General features: G+C 48.5%; 1 protein-coding gene across 26 annotated transcripts in view; it reads right to left on the bottom strand.

Moving 5' to 3' along the window:
* CACNA1D (calcium voltage-gated channel subunit alpha1 D) overlaps window positions 1-16419 on the bottom strand; it is a 317826-nt gene that overhangs the window by 35292 nt on the left and 266115 nt on the right. For 12 of the 26 annotated variants that reach the window (XR_010155607.1, XM_016941295.3, XM_016941286.3 and 9 more), the window contains 9 exons: window positions 15274-15357; window positions 14721-14804; window positions 7341-7385; window positions 6806-6934; window positions 4462-4527; window positions 2683-2774; window positions 1316-1475; window positions 631-758; window positions 405-501 (listed from right to left, as the gene is read on the bottom strand). Coding sequence is in view for 25 of the 26 variants with exons in the window: in XM_016941295.3 (XP_016796784.1) it covers window positions 405-501; window positions 631-758; window positions 1316-1475; window positions 2683-2774; window positions 4462-4527; window positions 6806-6934; window positions 7341-7385; window positions 14721-14804; window positions 15274-15357 (885 nt within the window). In the remaining variant the exon portion in view is untranslated. The remainder of the gene's footprint in view (window positions 1-404; window positions 502-630; window positions 759-1315; window positions 1476-2682; window positions 2775-4461; window positions 4528-6805; window positions 6935-7340; window positions 7386-14720; window positions 14805-15273; window positions 15358-16419) is intronic. The other 14 variants (XM_016941303.2, XM_016941309.3, XM_016941302.3 and 11 more) reach the window with 5 other exon arrangements.

Genomic DNA, 16419 nt, shown 5'->3' with positions numbered 1-16419 from the left:
GCTCAGCTTGTACCTGGGGCCTTCTGACTTCCTCTTATGTCCTAGCCAAAGGATGAGCCAATGGCTCACCCTTTGCCATTATGATGTCCATTCTCCTGCCTCCTTCTGAGCCCTCCCTGCCTCTGACAAACTCCTGTGTTCCTTCTGGACCTGACTGAAATGTCGCCTTCCCTACCATCCACCCAATGACAAATTACAGAATTCCCTTCCTCTTCTGATGGTTCCTGACAGGGTGTCCAAAGAGTTACAAATCTGAGAGTTCCCCAGAGGTAGGAACCACATATTATTCATTGCTGCATCCCTAGCAACTGACAGAAGGCCTGGCTGTGTCACTTAACAAGTGTTTGTTAAATGAAGCAAGCTTCTACAAGACAGGCTGTCGGACACGCACACAGGACACTCACCTTGCACGCTACTCTGTGTGGACATAACTTCCCAAACCCCAGGGGAGGCTGGATGCGTCGAAGCAGAGTGACCACATCAAGGTGTTTTATCCTTCCCCTGGAAGTAAAATACAATGTAAGGTCCAGGAACAGTACCAGCTGGCCCAAACTTTCAGTCCACTCCACAAAAAAAGCTGACATTCCAAAATCCACCCACACACGCCAAATCAAATATTTTTCAACCTACTTTGCCTCAGGGTCATATTCTGACCATATTCTTTTGAATTCATCTAAATGGTGAGGCCCCAAAATAGACCAGTCCCGGGTCAGATAGTCGAAATTATCCATGATGACAGCCACAAACAGATTGATGATCTGAAAAAGCAAATAGGAAAGGAAGAACTTCAGCTGCAGCTGGATTGCGTTAGAACTGAGCACAGGCTTTCTAATGACATGGACATGAAACATGGGAACCCATGTCTCCAAGAGAAGTTGTAAAAACTTTCTATTTGGAGAATGTTTAAGAAAAGAGTGTGATTCTAGCTTTCTGGAATGGCTTTAATTAAGTCCTGGGGAAGGAAGGCCTTCTGAAACACATTGCAGTTTTATAATTTCACTATCACCAAATAATTCACACTGTTAAGTCACCACCATATGCACTGGCTTTGAAATTTTAGAAAGGAACCCTAAGAAGCTAAGGTGATTGGTAATTGCTCCAAGCCGATTAGTGAGCACCAAATCTCTGCTTACAAAGGTGGCGGCAGTGACACACGCCTGGTTAAACAAAAGCCCTCAACTGCCAAGTGGAGTCCAGAGTGCTCATCCACATCAATTGTCCTCAGGCGATGGGACAGGGAAAGGCCACTTGTGTGAACGCTGAATGCTACATAAGCATCTGTAAATTGAGAGGGGGAGCTATGTTGCTCACTTACCAGAAATGCACAGAGCATGTAAAAACTGATGAAATAGACAATGGCAAAGTTGCTCCCACATGTATACTCCTCCCCGGGGTTGTAATCTGACTCAGGGTCACAGAGCTTCCCTGGGAGACAGGCCAGCATGATCTCCTGCCAGGCCTCACCTGTTGCACACCTTTTTCAGATGAAGAACAAAGGGGCTTTAGTGGGGGAAAGAAGGAATTTGAAGCTTAGATCTTAGGGGAGAAAAACTCATAATTAGAGCAAAACCTAAGTCATTTGAAGAAAATCCAATTTGAATTAATGGAAATGTGAAATTCCTACTGATTTTCACGTGCAACTTATCACAGTAACTGGAGGTCCTGCTGCAATTCCCTTGGATTTACAGCCATCATCTGATGCAAGCGTGCTAACTGTCTGCGTATAAATGGATGCTTGTTTTTGTGTCTTCTCTACTTTGAACATTTGTATAATTAACAGTAATTAATTATTATTATTATTTGAGACAAGGTTTTGCTCTGTTGCCCAGGCTGGAGTGCAGTGGTGTGATCTTGGCTCACTGCAGCCTCGACCTCCTGGGCTCAGCCTCCCCAGTAGCTAGGACTACAGGCAGTTGCCACCACACCTGGCTAATTTTTGTATTTTTAGTAGAGTCAGGGTTTTGCCATGTTGCCTGGGCTGGTCTCGAACTCCTGGGCTCAAGCGATCCACCCACCTCAGCTTCCCAAAGTGCTGGGATTACAGGCGTGAGCCACTGCACCTGGCCTATTGATTATTTTTAATGACCAAAATACTTAACAACTTAAGTCTCTGTTCAATTTTGTTGAAGGCAGAGTTGGAAACCACCTAACTTGCAAATGACTTGTCAGTCACTAGAGTCATTAGAAATACTTCATGATCTCTAGAAAGTTTTCTCACTATGAGGGCAGCTTGTTTTATAAAGTTAATTAACTGACGTTAAAAGCAATCCCAAAAAATTTGAAATCATACATCTTAGGATGTTCCCCACTGGCTGTGCAAAAGGCCTTGAGGTTTTTGCTAAGTTTCTGTCTTCCTGGTCGTGTTTAAGTGCATGCCTCCATGCATAAACATACATCCTACAATTTTTCAGGTGGCCTAAGTAGCCCTACTAACTCCCAAATGAATAAACCTTATGCCAGCCACAATCGGGATTACCACAGCAGTTTTAACAATCCAGCAAAATTCCTGTGTTTGAAATGCTAGGGTCTGTGTTTAAGAATACAAAACAAACAAAAACAAAAAGCCATCACAATCAACCGGGAAAGGCACACTGCTTTAATAACCTGTGTCCTCTGTCCCTCTGGACCCACACCTAGCCGACCCCCCTGCCCAGGAGCACCGCCCAAGCCAGTTGCAGTCACCTGAAGAGCAGCAGCACCGCCTGGGGAAACGTCTGGAAGTTATTGTTCCTATTGATCTGGTTGTTATCTCTCATGGCAACTTTCCCAAACATCTAGGTGGAGAAGTTGTCAGGAAAAAGAGAATAGATTTCGTCATGCAAAAAAAAATCCGTATGTGAATTTAGAACTAACTCAGGTTTGATCTTTACCAGCTAGGGTTTTCTCATGGTACCTGGCACTTCACTCATTCAAAAAAGACCTGCCAGGCACAACCATGTGCCAGGCAGCAGGTTACACACTGGGAACGTGGTGCTCCAGAGGGGCACGGTCTCACATTCGCGGATCTCCCCTGGGGGAGACACAAAGGTAGCCAGCCAACATCAAACCCCAGTGATGATGCTGGGGTGGTCCAGACACACAGGGAAGCGTGAGACAGGCTCATCTACTGAAGGCTGGGGGGCTGGGTCAGGGAAGGCCTCTAGGGGGAAGTGACATGTAAACTCAGAACTGAAAGATACATCAGGTGATAAGAAAGGCGAAGAGTGTTTCGGGTGGAGGGAGCACCATGTGCATAGGAGCAGGGTGACAGCATAGATACCGAGGGAATGAAAATAACATGTATGATGAGCAGACAGATAAAAGACCAGGCTGGAGACAAGGGCAGGAGGCAACAGGCAGGGGTTGTGAGCCCCGGGCAGAAGAGTGGGCTTTATCTTCAGGGCAATGGGAAGGTACTAAAGAGTTTTACTTGTGAGATTTAGGGAGCAGACTGACATTCTAGAGAAACCTGCAGATGCTTACAAACGCCTGCTGGGTGAATCTGGGGTTGTGTGTGCCATGCAGCTTGCAGTTCTGAGATGGCTCTTTTTTATGAGAACATATGTGATAAAAGACCTTCCAGGGCACATAGCACCACGTGCTGCTGAATCACAGAGGCTCAAGTATGCTGACTTTTGTTTCATAACTCCTGGTAAGATTCCCAGAGATCTGCAAATGCTTCTATGCTTTCAGGATTTAAAAAAAAAAAAAAAAAAAAAAAGCACTACCATTTCTCTGCCCCAAAAATCATAGAATCACTTTACTTCTTTCTCACTTACATCCCTCCTTTACCTGAAAGACAGCACCTGCACACATGGAGAATCTGCAAGGAGCCTGCCAGCAGAGATCTACAGCCACCTGGGCTCTTCGACTGCCTCCATTCTTAGACTAGGCTGCCTCCCTCCACCCACAACCCATCCCACCGCCCACTTGATGTTAGGGCTCCTCTGTTAGGGAGGCCCAGTCCCTTTCCCATGCCCAGGAGGAACTGGGAAACAGGGTGCAGCCCCTCTGCTTGGGTCACAGAAGAGCCCAGTTTCATGCCTCTTTTTAAAGGTGAGCTACTAAAGCACAACAATGGTCACAAAAGGCACTTGGCTCAGCACCAGCCTTCTGTTCCTGCGACGGCTCGGCACAGACTGAAAAGACCCACGAGGGGCTACTTGCTTCTCTCTTCAGTCTTAGCATCTGGAAATAGTTAGTTTCAAGTGAATTTCACTTTGTTATGATAAAGCATAATTCTTCTGCCATGACATGCAATTTTTCCTGGTGCATTCTAACCTCTCCACATTCATCTGAGCCTGGGCCTCCCCTGGAGCTCTCTACTAAGCAGCTGTGTCTTTCTCGTCTTCCTAGGCTTCAGCAGAGGCATTTGGCTGAAAAATCACAATGCTTCTACTTCACTTGGTCAGGGTACATCTTGCCACAGATTTGGGGCTACCCAGTGAAAGGGCCCCTGAGGGCGAGATGGCTGGAGCTTACCTGCATGCCAATGACCGCATAGATGAAGAACAGCATGGCTATGAGGAGGGCCACATACGGGAGCGCCTGGGAGAGAAAAGGCACTTGGCTCAGCACCAGCCGGCTGTCCCCGTGACGGCCCGGCACAGCCTGAGAAGACCCATGAGTGGCCACATGCTTCCTTTCTATTCCACGTGTTACCGTGAAAGAATATCGACAGTGAGGAAGAACCGTCTAAATCCCAGCCCTGCCCAACTACTTTAGTCCTGAAGACACCATCCGCATGCACGCCCAGTGTTACAATATTACAGGCAGGATGTGCTTTCCATGGTCATTAACCCTGTAGCCTAACCCTAAACATTTTCAACACAGACATGTAACTCTCATAATTCTTAAGTTCATTACTGGATTTTTTGGGTGAAATTATAATTGATCAAACCATTCCAGAACACTGGACATTTAGAGTACTTCCACTTTCTTTTGTGGGTATGTTTTGGGGGGCGGTATTGTAGATAATGTTGCAAAGGAATATCTTTATGCAAAATCACCTTGCTTCTGCTGAAGTATTTCCTTAAGGTGAAGTCTTAGGAGTGGAATTACTGGGTCAGAGGGGAAGAACCACTTTCTGGCTGTGGCTGTAGAATGCAAAATACCTCTCTTAAGATGTACACCTTCTGAAAGAACTGCTAAGTTGGGGGGCTGGGCCAGGGAAGAAAAGGAGTGAGCTGGGGGGTCGCCAAGTGTGGCTCCCTTCATAAACACCAAGTACAAGTACGAGTGTCTGACAGAGCCCCCGTCCTTTCACTGAATGTCAACTGCTGTCTTACCTCATCACATGTGACCAACATGTCTACCTGCACAGGGTGCCCAGAGTGTTAGGCTTAATTCTGGGAACACACGCTTAAAGCACCCGCTTTCTCTACTATCCGAGAGAGCTTGTCAGAAAGTCAGTGGCTCACAGGTGCTCAGCCACCTTCAGACCTGTGCCAGCTGTTGACCTGTGCCTGCCAGCCTGGCCCTCCCTGCAGCTGGACTGCTCAGCAGGGTCCCACAGAGTTCGTTTCAGGCTTTCCTCAACATACCTACGTGCATTTTCTTCCTAGATTGCCAAGTGTTTAAGATTTTTGTTTGCACAGTTTCTCTGCTTTTATGAACTGCTGCTCTGGAACATGACTTTCTTATCTGTGGCAGATTGAATCTTTAAGAATTTCTTTAAAAAGTGAGATAACATTACCTCTGAATTATCTATTTTTATAGCAGTTTGTTCCCAAGTTTTGGTACTTTAAATGAATAATAACTGTCGAGGATTCTGTGCCTTAGCAAGTTCAAGGCTCACCTGCCTGAGGCCCCCACTCTACCTTCCTCCAACCTCATTCTCTCCAGAAGGATCTGTGACTTCCCTTGTGAGTGCCTGCACCACCCCCATTGCTGTCCCTTCTCCCTTTTACCTGTGAAAATCCCATCCACTAGGGACAAATGCTTACTGGGAGGGTAACATTGGTTACCCCAGGGGTGGGTGAGGGCCAAGTTTGAAATTTCTCTTTATATATCTTTAGACAGCTTCATTTGTTATTGTAAACATTTATAACTTTTGAATGAAAAATAGTCAAATAATTTAAAAAATGAAGATGCAGGATTCACTTTCTAATGCTTGTAGATATCCACAAATTCCCTACATGGGTCCACCTTTTACTAAGAATCTATATTTCCCACACCTTCTCTTCCAAATGGAATCAGTCCAGAAGGCTAGAATGTCTGGGGCAGGGTACTGGCAGGTACGGGAAAAGCTGGTTCTACTTGGGAAAGTCTAGAACCGAGCTGTACCAGCCTGGAGAATCAGAGGTGACAAATGAGACATGGTGTATGCCCAAACATCCCGAACTCTGTGACCCTTCCAGGTGCAGGATAACCCAGTGATAGTGCGCTGGCCCAGGTGGTGGTTTCTGATTTGTATCTAGACTAGCCAACAGACAGCACTGTTGTAGCCTTATGAGGAAAAGGTGTCAGAGAGAGGCTGTTGGGCTTCCAGGCAGTCTGCTGGGACCTGGCACTCACCATCACCACCAGGCATCCCGGGGGCACTGCAGGGCTGCAGGCCCCACACCTCTCTCAGTCTTGGAAATGCTACAGATCTCTCAGCTACGGATCCTTCCTGCTTTCTCTTCTGTTTCCTTTAGGCAAGTAATACCATGTGATTGACCCAAGAAATGCTGATTTGGGTCTCTCCAGCATTCCATGTTTTCTATTGATTTAGGTCCACAGAGTGGCCACACAGGGGGAGCCTGGGTCCTCTAGGATGGGGACAATCACTGACTTACATATGATCTTCAAAGACAAAGAGAGAAGTCCTTGGCATGGCTCTTACCTGAAAGGACTTAATAAAAGTCCACAGCAATGTCCGGATGCCTTCCCCCCTGCTGAGAAGCTTCACCAATCGCATCACTCGGAAAAGACGGAAAAAGGTGATGGAGATTCTATTGCTCTCTTCAGAGTTCTGAAGGGTTATCATGGAGAGGTCAAACCCAATGGAAAGTAGAACATGCAACACTTTCAGAAAAACAGCAACAGATGCAAAGGTGACAGAGGTAAGAACTGAAGATGTGATTCTAGGGCCTTTTCATCTTAAAAAGCATGATATGAAAGGAAGAGTTACATGCTAACAACACAGAGCTTGGAAAACTGCATCCACACAGCACATGCATGTCCACGTATTCTACTGTGTTAGAGGAGAACGCTGGGCTGGTCAAGAGTACTGGACACTGATGATGAATGCAAACCACTGCAGACACTGTTCTGGAAGGACAATCATGGAGAATACAGAAAAACCAGTGGAAAACTCGACATGGTCAAATAAACTTAAGGAAAAGGCCCAGCCCCTGGGGACTAGTCACTGATCTTACCCCAGGTGTAGCAGTTGGGACAGGGACATTTTCACTTTCAGTTGGCTTTAAGAAATCAAAGATTGAAAATGGATTAATGAACCAGGAAGGAGTCAATGGTTCCGGAGAGCATTTCCCCCTTTAAAAAAATGTGTGGTTCCCATCTTTGGACACCACACCTGCTCCCTCCCTGAGAAAATACCACTGGCTCTCTTTGGAGGTGGACTTGAGGGCAGGCAGCCATGGACATGGGCATGGACACAGTACCACTTTCTAATTCACATTTGAGGACATGCTGTGCCCAGGCTGACAGGCATCCAGTAAAGGCAGTGCTGCAAGACCTCAACAGATGCAGAGTGTGCCCCCGCTTCTCGCGAGGAGGCTAGTTCTCTTGGCTTAGTCAGGGCTGTGGGTCTCAGGAACTAACCGCTCTGCAGCAGGCCTCCTAGCCCCGAGGAACAGAATGTCTCTAGCAGAGGGGCAAGCAGTGGTGCCTGCCTGCAGGCCACAAACCCCCTTGGACCACACTCTGTTCCTATGAGACTAAACGCCTGGGTGGTGTATGTCTGACAACAGCCTCTTAGGCAGGGCTGCTGAAAAGCTGGACAGACTGAGTCAGGGCGAGGAGGAGAGAGGCAGGCTTCCCTACAGAAACCCTCGCTGCCTGCCCCACAGCTCAGACAGCTTTCACATAAGAGGGAGTGCAGGTCCGTATGAGTCTTTGGAAGAAACAGTGGAGGACCAGCTCCCCTGTGGTTCAGCAGCTCCACCTCCTCCAGGGTCTGGCTGTGCTCCTGTCCCTCGGCCCCAGGATGCAGAATCTGTAATGACTGGTGCTTACCTGCCCCCCAACCCCCACCCCAGGGAGGGCAGGGGCCTTGCCTCACTCTACTCCGTGCCCAGCATGGTGCCTAGCACTACCTGAGTGTTCAGAAAGTGTCTGAGAGAACACAGAGGAGTTGGAAGCAAACTCCAGCCAGCACCAGGAGGCATCTTTACATTAAACAGCAACAGTCAGCGGAACCAGAGCCAGCATGTGCCAGCCTCTCTTTTCCCCTCAGTGGTGTCACCAGGAGCCGACAGAGAGAAATGAGGCTCTTCCGGTTAGGGGCTTCAAGGACGCTTTCTGTACGGTGTCTGCAAAGTTAAGGGACATGTGTACACGTCTGGATGTGCTCACTTCTCGAGGGCCTCCTCCCTGGGGATCTGGGGAAAGGTAGAGCTCAGTTCTGAAGCCTCTCTAGCATCAAGGGCTACCTCCTGAGACCAAAGGGAAATTCTACAAAGTTCACAGAAAATAAGGGGTTTCAGCATATCACAGAAAAACTGAAATTCAGTAATGTGACAATGAACCCAAGAGGAACAGGTTCTGACAGAGTTTAAAAGGGGTCCTTGCTTCTCCTGGGATGCTCAGAATGGGAACTCTGCCACAGATTTATCAAAAACCCAGGATTGCTATTTTTATTTCCCTCTTCTATTAGTTCATCTCAAAAGAAATATCAGCTCCTTAAAGGGACAGACAATGTTTTTCAACTTAAGACCTTAACAAATGAAGGAACTAATTTTTTAAAGTTCTCATCATTTTCCACATCATTCTCACTAAGGCTGTGCACAGGAAGGTTCCACTCTTCCCTGTCTGGCTGGAGTGTGGGGTGTGAGTGTGCATGCTAAGTGTGCCTGCATGTGCACCTCTGCTTGCCTGTGTTCAGGGGACCAGGCAGTGTGCACGAGAGAGACGGCTCTACAGTTATCCTTCTGAAACGTGCACGACTTATGTATCAGACCTGCAAGACAGTAAGGGGCCTGTTGGTCAGGGAAGACACTCCTGGCCACAGTCTGGCCTAAGACCCTCCTGCGGGCCTCTCCCTATTCTGCTTCAAGTCTGATAGGCCATCCACGGCCCCCTTCCTTAGAGTTTGTGAAAGTCAGCAACCGAACTGAATTTCGAAGTGTACATCTCTTCAACTGATATCTTTGAAACTGACAACCTATGGACTATGAACTTCAAACCATGAATATTCTGTTTAAAAGAACAAAAGGGAAGAGGAGACAGCATTTGTAAAGGGAGAGGGCAGCACAACATGCGAGGGAGGGAGGAAGGAAAGAGCAAACAGCACACCAGGCTTCATGCACCCTCAGTGCGCCTGCGACACCTCCCCTCCCACCACGCACCACTGGGCATGGGGGGCTGCTTCAGGGGAGGATGTGACTGGCAGCCCCGGGGGGACAGTGCAAGTTGCCAAAATATCTTACAAATTTAAAGAACCCTGAGGATGGCTTTGCCCAAATGACAAATGTCAGCCCAATGAAAAGGGCAGGCCAGCTCTCACACTAGCCTGAACACTAAAACCACCTGGGGATCTTTAACAAAATCTCTGAAGCCCAGGTCCCACCCCAGGGATTCTTACTTAATGGATCTGGGGCATATCTGCATGTTGGGAATTTTATTTTGTTTTTGTTTTTTTTTTTTTGAGATAGAGTCTCCCTCTGTCACCCAGGCTGGAGTGCAGTGGCATGACCTTGGCTCACTGCAACCTCTGTCTACAGGATATCAGCAATTCTTCTGCCTCAGCCTCCTGAGTAACTGGGATAACAGGCGCCCGCCACCATGCCTGCCGAATTTTTTGTATTTTCAGTAGAGATGAGGTTTCACCATGTTGGCCAGACTGGTCTCCAACTCCTGACCTCAGGTGATCTGCCTATCTCGGCCTCCCAAAGTGCTGGGATTACAGGCATGAGCCACTGCGCCAGACCTGCATGTTGGGAATTTTAAAAGCTCCTTGGTGATTCAAATATGCTGCCAGAGCTGAGAACTCCAGTCCTGGGCCAGGGTAAAGCTGGCCCGAGTAGTTAACAGGTGGTCTATACCAGCTAATGCCCTTTAGATCTCGAGCGGCCATACAGAGTGGGGTCACTAGAAAAGCCCACTCAGGCTGCTGTGGCTGAACAGTGGGTTCTTTTTGGGTTGATGAGGGAACAGTACACGGATGCAGAGAGAGAGATTAGACTCCATCCCCATCTTCCCTACAAGGGATGGAGGAGGTTTCAACATGAAGGGAACTGGTGGAGCTGGAACGCAAGTGGGCTACGCTATGCTGGACACCCCTAGAGGACACCAGACTGGGGAAGGACTCTTCACTAGGTAGCTTTCCAAACACGGCCACAAGGGGCTGCTAATCAGTTTTCAATAAGCGGAATTCCAGTGTCACCTCAGGGCTTGGACAAGACAAACTTGGCAGTTCCTTCCTACCCTAAGATGTCACATTCTTCAGCTGGGAACCCTACAGGAGACAGCCCCTTAGCCTGAGGAGGCCGGACTACATGTCAGGGTCCAGAAAGCTCCTTAGATTCCTGAGGCTCTGCTGATGTTCCCTCGAGCCTCTTCCTACAGGGCTCTCAAGCAGGCTCTTACCACATAGGCTCTGGGGCAGCCCCCTGCAACTGTGGAAGTCAAAAAGACCCTGGAGGTTCCCAAGTGAAATCAATGAAATCAGTCCATTTCATTTTCTGTATTAATTTCTATCTGTGCTTGGAAGAGCTGAGAGGATGCAGCTTTCTAATTCAGATAGGAAGCAAACCAGCATCCCAGAACAGCTGGGCCAGGTAACCCGAGGCATTGCGGAGAAGCCAGTCTTCCCTCTGACTATTTCTGAGCTCACAGGTAACACCTCTGGGAGGAGGGCTTCTTTATTTGGGGTTGCTGGGTCTGTGTCCACAACCCAGTGCCCAGCTGAGCTGGCTCCTGGGAAAGGGTTCACATATGAAATGGGGGACTACACAACCTTACTGTGGGGTCAGAAAAAGAAGATGAGTGAGACTGTCAGCCACCTGGTCCAAACAGCATACCTTAAAAGGCAGGGACCATTCCTGGATCTCTGAGAGTGAGCTCCCTTATGACTTTTTACCTGCTCCTTCAAAGTAAGTAATAATAAGGCAGATATGGCTTCTAAACAAGTGTTTTGCCTCCCAGACACTAATGATAATGAGAAGAGACAAATGTCAGTGACAGCCATCCCTGGGTTAGGGACAGTATGTTGCTGGGTCATTTCATCATTCAAGGAACAAACAGGCATCAAAGAGGGACGGAGCAAGAGGGAGCCCAGCAGTCACAGTGTGTCATTTTAGCAGCCTGGTGAGGTTAGGACCAAATGTGATGGAGATAAGTCCATGAGTGCTGCCAAACCAGGAACTGAGCAGGGTGTGGGGACATGGGAGGGGGACAGTAGGATGAAGCAGGCTGGTGCGCGCGCAGGCAGGACCATGCAAAGGACTACCCAAAACGTTTTTGCAAAGAATACAAACGCAGGCCGAATTCAATCATTTCTCAGCCAGATCATTCATTCTGGAAGACTGTTGGCAAGTCACAGAGCCAAGTGTGACTGACCAAGATGGCCCCAGGCTGGAGATGACAATCTATGGGATGGGGAACAATTTAGATGATTGCAACCAATCCTTAGCACGTCCTGTGAAGCGCAGTGAAAACCAAAGGTGGAGAGGCCAAAAACAAGCACACATTCTTTAGAAGTGCTTTGCTTTAAGGACTTCACCGTATATATGCTTATATATACTTGCCGCTACAATTTTCTAAAAATAAAACCAACATGAAAATCAATTAGGCAACAGAAAAGAAAGATCAACAGAGTTTAGGGAAGAGAGCATGGCAGGTTAAACATTGCAAACAATGATGACTTATGGCAGCTACAACCAGCCAATGATGAACCAAAGGTGTTCACGCCCAGCTGACAGCTGACCCCTCAGCTCAGGGGACAAGGCCACCAAGGATGTGATGTGCACTGCTCCCCAGGGGAACTACATGTGGAGGGGAGTGGGGTGTCAGAACCAACAGTCCCACTGTCATGTATTTAAACCAGAGGTTAAGGACACCCAGTCCTTTTTTATCTTTGTGCCTCCCCACAGCCTAGCCCAGAGCCTGTAAGTGATGGATGCCCAGTGAATGTGTGTTGAAAGATGGAATAAATGTGAAGGTGGCCTTGAGCATCCCCTCTGTTCCAAGGCCCAGCAAGGAGACACTGAGATTTCTGAAGGTGGTGTTCTGCTGGCCTGGGGTAGGGAACTGGCATTGCCATGGCTGAGGAATATATCTGGTCTCAGGCCACAGCTGACCAGGAAAAAGGTCACTGACTGAAAGCACACTATGGGAGTGTCTGCCTATGTGATTTTGAAAGCTTAATTGCATGCCAAGAAGGGGCCCCCTGAAAGCCTGTGTTGCACAGATACCCCAATGTCAAATGCTAACTAGAAACTTCAGCGTAGACCTGTCCCTTTCCTGACTGGTGCAAGGTGAACACAGCAACACTGATACACTGATGAGCAAAGCTGGGCCACAGGGGACGGGGCAGCGGGAGGAGCAGGGCCAGGCTGCAGCACACGTGAGGCAGCCAGGAAGCCGGGTGCGTGCTGTCCCTGAGTACATGGGTGCTACACCCCTGCCAGCCAGCAGGCAGGTCAGGCGTGAGAAAGCTGGGTGTCCCCAGGTGGACAGACCTTGGCCACATCCTGGTGCCCGGAAGCTAAGTGTTTACACCCACCACCTGCACAGCACTTGAAGTGCTGAGCAGTCCAGGGAGATCTGCCGAGCTGCTGGTTTATTGTATTTTCGCTTCCATTACAGGCCATCTCTGGCTCACAGAAGGGTATGTTCCAGAATTTTCATGTAAATATACCTCCGAGTAGATTGTAAGCACTTTGCGTTGTGAGATGATTAAGCTGGCAGATGTCTAGCCATAAACTTCGGAGAGAGCTCAGGGCAGCCCAGTTAGGGACCTGCTGTTCTCCCATTAGCACCAGCTTATTTTACAACCAAGCATCATTTACATATCATGAATGGCAATTTTATAGCTGACACATGGAACATTTCACATAAAGTAGAATTTACATGTCTGGGCTTTAGAAGTTGGAATATGTGTATACCTAGGTCTAGCAAAATACCATCTGAGTGCCTGGTCATAGCGTGGCATGACGAGGCTTAAATCACACCCTCATGGGCACAGTCATGTCTGACAGTCTGTTTTACTTATTACAGGGAAAATCTACACTTAGAATAATACAAAACTTGTATCTCCCTAAAACTTTGGGGTTTTTAGCAAGCATTTTCCCGAATATTCCGATCATTTTATCACTATAACATATCTGCAGCAAGGGGGCAGATGTTATTCACCCCACTTGGCCCGTGAGGGAGCTGGAATCCAAGTCAGTTTGGAACTAGAGCTGCAACTGCCAGGTCTTAGGACTGCCAGGCTGGTGGCTGTCTTACTATTCACATGCCAGGATCAGCATGGCCCCAGATAGGTGGCATACAGGGATTTCACAGTCCTTGTGTGATGCAGGCTGTCTGGGCACCAGGATGGACCTTATAATCCTCAATCCTGCAGATGTCACCAGGCAGAGCATCAGGGGCAGGGGGTGGGCTGGACATTGTGGAGCAAAAGCCAATACCACACAACAGTCCCTCCCCGTGCTCCGCCCACTCTCTCGAAAGGCTCTGCACAGGCTCGGCACACACACTGGACGCCCACTAAGACTTGCTGATGAACTGGGAACAGATCAGGTAGACAGGGCCCTTTCTGCCTGCCTGAGGCCTTCCGGTCTAGCATGGGTCAGACCCAAGGGGAGCCAGGCAGAAGGAGGGGCTCCCTTTCTCACGCTTCTTAATTTTGCAGGGGGAGAGGTGCTCAGAGTGCTTCTAGGGAGAGCGGTTCACTCCATCTACAATGCCACTACTGCACTTGTTCCCCCTCAAGTGAATCTACTGGATGTAACAAAGGCGGACTGACACCCTCTCCCTGGTTTGCACTCGGCCCTCTTTTCCCTGGCCCCAAGCAGCCTTCCGCTGGCTGGCATCACCCTTTGGGTGTGGGACGTTCACCAGTGTCACCAGTCAGACTCAGAGCAGACACGGTACAGGTGAGGGCACCAGCAGCAGCCACCACAGGCTCAGGGCATAGCTGGCTGTGGGGTCTCCGGCCTGTGCCCTCACAGAACCATTGCGGGGACGAGGGTGCACGTCAGTAACTTCATGTACAGCTGTAAAGACTGAGGCACATAGCACTTGGATGACTTCCACGGTCACACGACTGGTGAGTGACAACATTCACACGGACACACAATTAACTCCCAGCCCTTATAACTTTAATTAGATCTTTTGAAATACTATTCTAGTTCCAAAAGGCAATTCTACATAGACTTCCCCACTCTTTTTCAGGAGAAGGAGATAGAGATGGGGTGAGATAGAGGAAACTACAAATTATCCTTAGTCTTTCAAAATAAATTTGTGTCTGGATTTCTAAAGTGTGTGGAGATTTAAGGGCAGGGCCTCTAGTCTCTTCTATGTCAGACTTAATGAAAACAACCATGATATAGGACACAAAGTTTGCTACTTACATTCACTTCAGTTATAGCAATATCAACGACGCTACCAACAACAATTAAGGCATCAAAAGTGTTCCATGCATCAGTGAAATAGTGCTGTTAGGGCAAGCATTCAGAAGCCACAGAGGAGAGGAAGCACCACAGGAAAAAAGAAGAAAAGGACAGTGTTACAAAAGGGGAACATTCTAGCATCGCACCACACGGCTACTTGAAACATCCCCCTAAAATAAACATGTTATAGATACGCCACTGTGGGTATCACTTCTGACACAGCAAATGAAAACAATTAGAGACATCCTATCTTACCTTGCCTACTAGTGACCAGGGTAAATGCTGCAAAAAGGCCTGTCCTCCAAAAGGTGATTTGTGTCTACAAAAGGCCCTGGGATAAGGCTCTACCCTGAAACACGTCTTGCCTACAGCTCTCATTAGGAAATCCTAGTTTCAGATCAAGTGACTGGGATCTGTGACTTGTCCAGGTGATGCCACTGCAGGGCAGGGAGCGGAGTATGCACAGACAGAGGAGAGAGGACACAGGTGGCGGCCACGCCAGGTGCATACTCACGTCTGCTTCGCTGAGGGCCACGTCTATAATGCTGCCGATTACGATGAGGGAGTCAAACGTGTTCCAGGCGTCACTAAAATACCCCTGGACAGAGCAGGCGAGGGCAGATGTTTATGAGCATGTATGAATGACCCGCCACACGGACCGTATAGGGGCGAATCTGAGTCCCTGCCGCACCCATGGCACCCAGGTAGGGTGGGAAAGCCAAAGGGGAAGTAACAATACTGTCCACTGGTGGAAAGGGGCACAGCAGGGTGGTTGTGCACCTTTATGTGTGAGAGAAGGTGCACGCCCACGCACACACGCACGTGTGCATACACACACACACACACACACTCTCACGGTCCTGAGTGGCACCAAACCAAGCAGGATATCTACAGGGCAGAGGAAGGCATTTTGGCAACCTTGTCCTGGTACCCAGAGGGATGATCACAAACCCTCACGATCTGATGGACTCCTTCCTTAGAATCTCCATTCACCCCACTTAAAGAGCACTGTCACCAGGCATTGCACACATTTCCATTTCTGTGCTCCTTCAAATGGGCCAGCAATGCTCTCCAGTCCTCGCAAGTCCAGCCTGTATTACAAAGGCCATGCCTTGTGGCAGGATGACTGAGATAAGTCCCTGTCTTCAAAGAACTCTCAGTGTAGACGACACAGACGGGTAGATAATGGCTTACGGGGACACAGGCACCGTGAGGCACAGCGTCGTGGCAGAGACACTGGCTCCTTGTCATGGGGGTGGTGCTTAGTGTGGGGAAGTCAAGGCAGGCTCTATAGTAGAAAAGAGTATGGCATGAAGAGGATGTTCCAGGGCTCCCTCTGTCCTTCAAAGAAGCCAATAGGCTCCTTCTTCCATCTCAGCTTTTGCTTTCTTTCCCTCCCACTTTTCACCCTCTAGGCTGAGAGGAGTCCTTCCCATCCTTCAAAAATAGCACCAGGTTCCTCCCCACCTCCTGATGTCTCTGCAATCCTAATTGCCTAACCCCAACTCCATCTGTTCAACTTCACCCTTCTTCAAGGTCAGATAAATGCTCCTTGATGGAACCTTCCCAGTCCCGGCTGTCTGCACTCCCTCAGGCTGACGCTGAATCTCTTACGTACTGATGGCTGAATGTGGGGTCTTTGTCTGCAGCTCTACCAATC

Source organism: Pan troglodytes, chromosome 2 (genome assembly GCF_028858775.2).
Source record: "Pan troglodytes isolate AG18354 chromosome 2, NHGRI_mPanTro3-v2.0_pri, whole genome shotgun sequence".
NCBI lineage: Eukaryota > Metazoa > Chordata > Mammalia > Primates > Hominidae > Pan > Pan troglodytes.
This window is presented reverse-complemented; position numbering and strand designations above follow the sequence as displayed.